The sequence below is a fragment of the Danio aesculapii genome, chromosome 19, assembly GCF_903798145.1.
Source record: "Danio aesculapii chromosome 19, fDanAes4.1, whole genome shotgun sequence".
Taxonomy (NCBI): Eukaryota; Metazoa; Chordata; class Actinopteri; order Cypriniformes; family Danionidae; genus Danio; species Danio aesculapii.
The window spans coordinates 36,380,147-36,389,142 of NC_079453.1; the positions used below are offsets into that span (position 1 = coordinate 36,380,147).

Sequence of the window (8,996 nt, forward strand, 5' to 3'; positions counted from 1 at the left end):
GCGCATGTGTTTGGGCTGTGGGGGAAACGGGAGCACCTGGAAACCCACACGAACATTGGGACAACATTCATAGATATAATTTGTTATTAAAAATTATAATTAATCAAATAAGTATCCAATAAAATAAAGTATCCAAAAAAATAAAAAAAAATAAAAATAACTTTTACTTTTACTACAAAATAAAAACTGGATTAAAATACTACATTCATTATGAAATAATACAAAATTATGAATAACATCACAATAAATAAATCTGAACAATAATGATTAAAAGTTGAATAACTCCAAAAAAAATACAAATTAATTAAATTATTAATAAAATGTAAACAAACTAAACTTTTAATAAAGGCACAATTGTAAATAGTATACATTTTAATTATAACAAAACCACAGTCAATTTTAACAGTATCGAGTATATTTTTATGCATCTAAACTTTTAAGATGGGAGTCTCTTGCACGAGGATGCTCAGATTGGGGTTCGTGTTCTTAAAAAGGATTTAAAACCTCTTTAGGTCTGTGGTAAATAAATAAATAATCACGTTTTAAGCCTATGTCGTTAATAAATAAATCAATGTTCTTTAATTGACTTTAGCATTACTGCCTCCCTGTGGCAAATGTGAAAATAAACCTTACAGCACAATGCAAACAGGTTTTAACTGGAAATAAACGTATCTAAATGTGACATTTATATTGGATGATGTGCTAATCATCGATTAAACTGATCGAGCTGTTTTTCTTGACGAGGACAAAGATTATGTTAATGCTAATGCATGTGAAAACTGTTTTGTGAATGTGTGGGGTTGGTTCTCGTTACACTTACAAATAACCTATACTAACACAGAAATTATTTTGCGTTTTTATTTTCAAACATTATTAAAAGGTTTATCTAGTTATCTAGCATATTTTAAAAGTTTATAGTACTTCATATCTCTGAGTTATGTAATAAAAGAAATATAACTAAAAAACTTAGAATCAGATTTTTTGTAAAGATTGTAATCTATTTCAGACTAGTCACGTTAGAATCAATACATGCCCCATTAAATTGTAGGTGTCAACGACACTTGCTGCTCATTAAATGTACTCAAGCAAACGTATATGCATTTTACTCGGACACGTAAAAGTGCAGCCAGCTTGTTTTTCCAGACTCGAGTGAGTGGTTTTGTTTTTAAAAGTGTTTGAAATTTCAAAACGGTATCCACAATCCTAAAACACAGGACAAAAAACATAAAGCGAAACAATTTTGAGTAATTTTCAGCTTTGATTATGCCAATTAGCCCTATGATTATGTATATATAAAATAACTAAATCAATTTTTTAATTGGTCTAGTTTACGTGAATTTCTAACTTTAACGTTTTACTGCCTCCCTGTGGTAAAAGTGAAAATAACCCATTATTATTATAAGCATTGAAACATTACACGAAGTATTAATACACATTCAGACACAAACTATATCCAAGACCCTTACAATAAGTGCAAAAACAAAAATATAACAAGTGAAAATAAATAAAATAAAACAAAATATAATATAGTAGTACAAAAATATAATAAAATATTGGGACACAATCATCGATTACAGCGGGGGATCAGTACCAGAAAACAATCTCCTCCATTAATTCTTACATCAAGTCTTTTTTTTGTTATTAATTTTCAATAAACTCTTTTTCAAAGTTTTCATTTTTAATAAAAAATAAATTGCATTTTGTTATACACTTCATAAACAGAAGTTTATTGACCAATATTCACATTGTAAGATGTGAAAATTAACAACATACTCGAATGTTTTTCTGTGTGTGAATAAGAGCAAATGACAACTTTTTAAGAGAGCCTGTAATTAACGCTTCTTTACCCAAATAACATGTCTCTAATATATCAAAAATTTAAGAGAGACGCCACATCGCAGTTATAGAAAAGATGAAAAGTTTTGCAAAGCAAACCGGTTTTAACGGGAAATCGACGACTCTAGATGTGTAAATCTTAGATGATGTGCTAACCACCGATTAAGGTAATTTGCCTGTTTTTCTTGACGAGGACAAACATGTTAATGCTAATGCACGTGAAAGCACTGCATACTGAGATCTCACTTTATCAAGCTGTGAATATCTGTCACCATTTACTCACCACTGACTTGTTCCAAACCAGTTAAGAAGATATTTTGACGAATGTTGGAAACCTGTAACCATTGACTTGAGCACAAAAGAAGACATTTTAAAAAATGTTGCAAACCATTGACTTCCACAGTTTTTTCCATAAGTCATTGGTAGGATACAGGTTATAAGCTTTTTCAAAATATCTTATTTTGAATATCTTATCTTTATCTTTGTGTTTAATAGAATAAAGAGACTAAAACAAGGCTGAGTAGATAAAGATGTTGGGATGAGCTATACTATTAAAAACAATGTGACATGCATTATTATTACTATTATTAATATGATGCATTTTCAAATGTTTTTTCTTTCCTAAATCGTTTTTAATATAACTTGTATTGGTTAGATCACCTTTCATTTAATTAAAATGCTTTTAGGCATTCAATTTTTTATTTATTTATTTATTCATCTATTCATTTTTACATTTTCAAATAAGTTAGTCCATACCTAATGTTTTATGCCACAAAATTCTTTAGAAATTGAAGATTATGTTATGGTAGACTTAGAGTTTATTAGTTTATTATTTCATTCACATTTTAAGCTCTAAATATAAATTAAATTTAATTATGTGGTGTCAACTACATTTTCACTTTACTATGGTTCTATCGTTCTATCTAGATTCTATTGCAAGACCAGAGCAAAAAAAACATATATTTAAAACTTCTTATACATTTATAATACCTATATGTACTTTTAATACGGATATTTAATATATAATATTAGCACATTTAATAATTATATATTATGTATTATAATAAATATTATAAATTATATACCCGAATTTCGAATTCTACAGTGTCATGAATTGCCGTGAACTATAAAAAGTTTATTTAAATAAACAGTTATTATTGTAATTTATAAATATTTTTAAATTACAATCAATTAGTAGTTTGGGGCTGCATTGTGAGCTATGTCATATGGGTGTAGTGGCTATTTTTGTTCTCAATTTGTCACACAACAACAACGTGTAATCGAAAAATATTTTGTTATTCTGTTAATTTGTTAATGATAATTAGCATTAATCAAACTAGTCAAATATGAAGAAAATGTTTTTATTTAAAAAAAAAAGTGAACAAAAAAAGTGCAATTTCAACTATGTACATAAGATCTTTCTTGTTGTTCACCAGGTCACAAATCTCGTATCGAACATTAGAGGAGAGCTGAAGAGAGCACGGTTATCATATTTGATGTGCTGAGGGAAAGACTGAGGTCCTGAAGATAGTCGAGGCCTTTTCGCCGAGACTAAGTGGTACCCTTCTGCTGAAACAGGGTAAAAACACTCCACTGCGTCATACAGGTGTTTTCGCTTGGTCGCTGCACACTGCGCTTCTCTGTAGTGTGCATGTTCCTCCATCTGCGTGCTGTGCATGCGTTTCGTTTCATGGTCACTCTTTAGCAAAGATTCAATGGAAAACGGGCCTGTAAACTTGACTTCGCTTTTATTTTCAGTGACCTTGCAGACTGGCACGAGTGTCTCATTGACGCATGAATTATCTTCATGTGCCATAAGGCCAGGAAACATGTGCATGATGTATTTGAAATGTCGTCGAAACATTTTTGGAGTAATGCCATTTTCGTCCACTTTCCAGAAATTCTTTTTAGGATTTGGATAATCTAGATCGACTGGCACCTGAACACAAAAACAAAACAAAAAAAGTTTAGTATCATTTAGTAACAAATAGCATACTTTGCAAATCGTTACCATGGTAAAAAATAAATTATAAACAGATTATCTTTAATAAACACCTTCACAAAACACTTGTTAGACGACAGACAGACTCTGATGTTGTTCTCAATGCTCCTTTTTTCTCCAAACACGTATGGTTCCAGCTTCGTCATTATCTGCACAAACAAATGAAAACGTTAGCTAAGTTTACAGAAAAGTAAAACTTAAGACTCAGCAGTGGAGTTTGCAGATTTACCTGTTTGAATGTGAGCTTCTTGTCTGGTGATTCTTGAATTGCATAGGCAATAAGTCCGGTGTATGTTCCTGCCGCGCACTGCTTCAATCTCTTCGGAGCGCTACTGGACTGCGCCAGAAAACTGCTGAACTGGGTCTCTCCGTTAGTCATGATGAGCTCCAGATCCAAACTCAGAATGAAGACTGAGACAAAAACAGGCTCCATTTATGTCCAGGTTGTTTCTTTCAGTGGGTCTACAAGTGTTAATGAGACCATTAATAAATGCCATTCATAAACGAGGTGTTAACGGCGAGCGGTTTCTTATGGATAGCCCACCTCAAAACAGACCTGGTTAAACAAGGATATTGAAATACTTGTTAGTTTACCTAGTATTTTGTACTCTATAATATATGGTAGCTAAAAATGGGAACATGAAGAGTTCACATGCAAAAGTGCAATCTGAAAATTTCTAAAATAGGCATTTTCTCAGCCACCTTATGTTCAGTCATTTTTGGATGAAGAGAACCTATTCATCCAGCCTGATCTCACGAGGAAAATCAAAAAGTTACGAACTGCCGTGAGATTGCGTTAATTCATCACATTAAAAGCGAAATTGTGTAACACATGAGCCTAAGAAAAATAAAATGTTCATTTTAATTTTATTCATGTTGGACAAATTAAACATGGTCGCATATAACCGTTAATGGTGACGGTGTTGGTGTATCATTCTGTTAATGCTTTAAAGTTGTACAGTTGCAAGTAATAGACCATAATACTATGAAGCTGACAATATGCCAAAACAATCTGAGTTTGAATTGTGTTATTTTGAATTATTGACAATTGTAATTTAATAAATCTGAAATTTTATGCCATTAATTTTGAATATTGAACATCTAAAATTTAAGACAACTCAATTTTTTAAGTCAGACTTATAGACGCATTTTCAAACTGAGTTCACAGTTTCAAGTTTTAAAGATGAAGAAATTCAGAACTCTAAAATTCAAAACCGGAGATTCAGATCGTGAAATTCAGATTCAACTGAGAAAGTAGGGCTGAATGGGTCCTTTTCAATAAAAAAAATGACCACACACATTTCCAATGTTTAACGAATTCAGTCAGTATAATTTTTAGGACTACCAAACAATCTTGAAGGGCAAAGCCTACACTGTAAAAGAAATTCCGTAACTGCAGTTACATTACAGAAATTTACTGCAAAATAATGGATGTTAAATTACAGAAATTTTCTTAAATTTAGATTTCCGGTAAATTTCTGTAATTTAACGTACGTTATCTTAGAGTAAATTGCTGTAATTTAACGGCCATTAACTGACAAAAAAAACCGTATAACGATTTTTTTGCAGTTAGAAAAATAATAATTGGTGGTTATTAGATTGAAAAATCTACAACTATATTTTTATTGTTATTTACGAAATAAAACTCAACTAAACTTAAACATCAGCCGTAAAAAAAAGGTAAAAATTAGAATCTTTTGCTATATTAGCTATTATTTCAAAATATCAGCTAGCACAAGCTTTAAGTATACTTTAGAAATAATTATAATGTGACAACTTGGTGTTCAGGAAACGAACAGTTTAAAAGTTTAATATTTTTGTGGAAACCATAATCATATTTTTCAGAATTCTCCAATGAATAGAAAGATCAAATGCGCATTCAAGACATCTATAATAATATCTATCTTGGATTTACCTGATTAACTTAAAACAGCCATGTATATCTTAGGCCTATATTAAGCCTAACCTAAAGGATTTGTCATAAATGTATTAATTAACTGAAATCTGTGTAATCTTCAGGGCCCAGTTTTTTAAAAGTAACCCAGTGGGATTTTAGATCACAGATTGGAGCAAATCTTGGAAATGGGTTTTTCAAAAGTAGCAGAGGCATTTTGTAAGTTAAGACCATGCATGTAATCCAATCTTATTTGATTTAGATCAAACCTGCCCTTTGGGTTATTCAAAACTTTGAACTCAGATTGGGATCTATTTGATCCAAAAAAAAAAACATTATTATTAGGATCCCATCAGAAGTGTGGACTCAGTTGTGATTTGAACCGAATAAAATAAACTTTTATTTTTTTAAGTAAATAATCACAAACGTAATGGTTACTCATGATGATATATAAATTCCTTCATATTTGAAGCCTATATAAAGCATGTCACATGAGATATGGTAAATAACAACAACAAAATAATATCAAAGTAACGTTGTATTAGAACAACCTAAAAAATATAAAATGTTTGTTGATTACAGTTTTTCTGTTTCTAACCATTAAAATAAAAAAAACGACTGTTTGTGGCCACTGGTATTTTACTTACCATTTGTTCTTTGCTAAGCCATAGGCTACACGGTTGGTTCCAATAAGCTCTGGTAAACAGTATTTGGTAAGTCCTGTAATCCTGAAATTTGGTATTTATCGCAGTGATCTAACCCAATGTTACTTTTAAAAAAACTGTCACAAAAGTAGGATATATAAGTTAATCCTGGATAGCGGAACATGGGATTTCCAAATATAAATCAATTTGATCTAGATTAATTTTTTGGGAAAAAACTGGGCCCTGGTTCTGTGAGCACAAACGAGTAAGACAATAACAATATCAAATACAAACAGAGCACATATAGGTAAATCGTATTTAGTTGAGAGCGATGCCCAGCTGCACATAATCTTTCTCTAACAGCTTCTCTAATTGTGCTATTCAATTTAGATCGTTCAGTAGCTGTTTATAGTGATAATCGTGCGTGACATATTTACAGTTCACATGAGGAGTGATCCACCAAATCTGTCTAAACCTCCTTATACAGAGAAGATAAACATCAACAAGCAACTTTATTAACTTTTTGAGCTAAACGCGCCATTTATTTTAATTTGTTGTGTATTTTAAACAAAATGGTTAAGAATGATTGAATGGCGCATCGTCTAAAACAACTTTGTTAGGCTACCTCGTTTAGAAATCAGGCAAAAAGTTTGATGATATAATACATTTCTCATTATGTGCAATATTCGTATCTTTATTTTTGTGAATGAGGAGAATGTGTGGAAATTTTGTGAAAAGCAGAGGAACTTCTTTTTGTATGATGCGTCTTACGTGGACTAAACTGTACAGTTATGAGAATTTTTATTTTAATAATTTAGGTAGGCCTAAAAACAGACGATGTAAAATTTAAATACGAACAATCAATAATTACTTTTAGTTAGATGCTATAATTTGTTCTTAACTGCAAAAAAAAGTGTATGGGACAAAGAAGAGAAATATAATGTTCACTTGCATTTGGCATTAGAAAAAATGTCTCAGGTTTATTTGACTTAATGGCATCACAATCAAATACAGGCCAACGGAGACAATTTTATTTTAAAAAAAATAAAAAGAGAGAAAAAAGGTGAACAACATCTAAAAAGTGCCATTTCAACTCTTTACATTTGGTGTTTCTCACAGCTCACATATCTCTTATCAAACATTAAAGGAGAGCTGAAGAGAACACGGTGATCGTATTTGATCTGCTGAGGGAAAGTCAGTCCAAACTGAGGTCCTGGAGATAGTCGAGGCCTTTTCGCCGAGACTAAGTGGTTCTCTTCTGCTGAAACGGGGTAAAAACACTCCACTGCGGCATACAGGTGTTTTCTCTTGGTCGCTGCACACCGCGCTTCTCTGTAGTGTGGATGTTCCTCCATCTGCGTGCTGCGCATGCGTTTCACTTCATAGTCACTCTTTAGCAAAGATTCAATGGAAAACGGGCCTGTAAACTTGACTTCGCTTTTGTTTTCAGTGACCTTGCAGACTGGCACGAGTGTCTCATGAACAGATGAATTATCTTCACATTTATGTATCCGTTGTACTTGAACGTCTGTGTCAGAACACATGTGCATGATATATTTGAAATGTCGTTGAAACATTTTTGGAGTAATGCAACTCTCGTCCACTTTCCAGAAATTCTTTTTAGGATTTGGACAATCTGGATCGACTGGCACCTGAACACACACATAAAAAACGAAATGGTTTATTATACTTGTAAGACTTGCATTTCGTTGCCTCCATACAATTAAAGGTTAAATTTGATAAACTCACCTTCACAAAACACTTTTTTGCGGACAGACAGACTCTGATGTTGTTCTCAAAGCTTCTTTTTTCTCCAAACACGTATGGTTCCAGCTTCGTCATTATCTACACAAACAAATGAAAACGTTAGCCAAGTTTACAGAAAAGTGAAATTTAGGAAACAGTAGTAGATTTCGCAGATTTACCTGTTTGAACGTGAGCTTCTTGTCTGGTGATTCTTGAATTGCATAGGCAATAAGTCCGGTGTATGTTCCTGCCGCGCACTGCTTCAATCTCCTCGGAGCTCTACTGGACTGCGCCAGAAAACTGCTGAACTCTGCGGTCTCTCCGTTAGTCATGATGAGCTCCAGATCCAAACTAAGAATAAAGACTGAGAAAAAAGGGCTCCATTTATGTCCAGACTATGTCTTTCAGTGGGTCTACGAGTGTTAATGAGGCCACCATTGAATGGAATTCAGGAAAACGAGGTGTTAATAGCGGTTGTTTTTAAGGCTAAACAAAAAGAATGAGGCTATTTGTTGATTTAAAAGAAGTATTTTGTACTTGTGGAAGACGACTTGCTTGTAATGAGCTTCAGGTGGAGTAAAAGATCAAGTAAACAAAGGAGTCTATTATAGTTTGAATAACGTTGCAATCTTAAACACACATTGCTTTAATAATAGTTACAAAATAAATCTTATTGAAAACTTGTTTCTGCATAGTCTTTTTTTTTTTTAAATATCCGAAATATTGATACTGCGTGTATACCATCTTCTGTCATTTTAAATGAAAAAAACTACGCCTATATATACCTCATCCAGAGCAAGTCCCTGATTCTTAAATGTCCAAACTATTTCCACACATTCTTAAAAATAATATATATGAAGGAACTATTTAGATT

At 32.3% G+C, this 8,996-nt stretch overlaps 1 protein-coding gene and 1 pseudogene across 1 annotated transcript; both read right to left on the minus strand.

Moving 5' to 3' along the window:
• Nucleotides 1–3,265: 3,265 nt before the first annotated feature.
• Nucleotides 3,266–4,335, minus strand: LOC130246952 (uncharacterized; annotated as a pseudogene).
• Nucleotides 4,336–7,379: 3,044 nt separating this feature from the next.
• Nucleotides 7,380–8,589, minus strand: LOC130247089 (forkhead box protein Q1-like). Its single transcript, XM_056480275.1, has 3 exons — nucleotides 8,302–8,589; nucleotides 8,126–8,221; nucleotides 7,380–8,028 (listed from the first exon to the last, which is right to left on the minus strand). Exons 1-3 carry the CDS (start codon nucleotides 8,452–8,454, stop codon nucleotides 7,474–7,476), a joined length of 804 nt encoding a protein of 267 aa, XP_056336250.1. The 5' UTR covers nucleotides 8,455–8,589; the 3' UTR covers nucleotides 7,380–7,473.
• Between the last annotated feature and the right edge of the window lie 407 nt (nucleotides 8,590–8,996).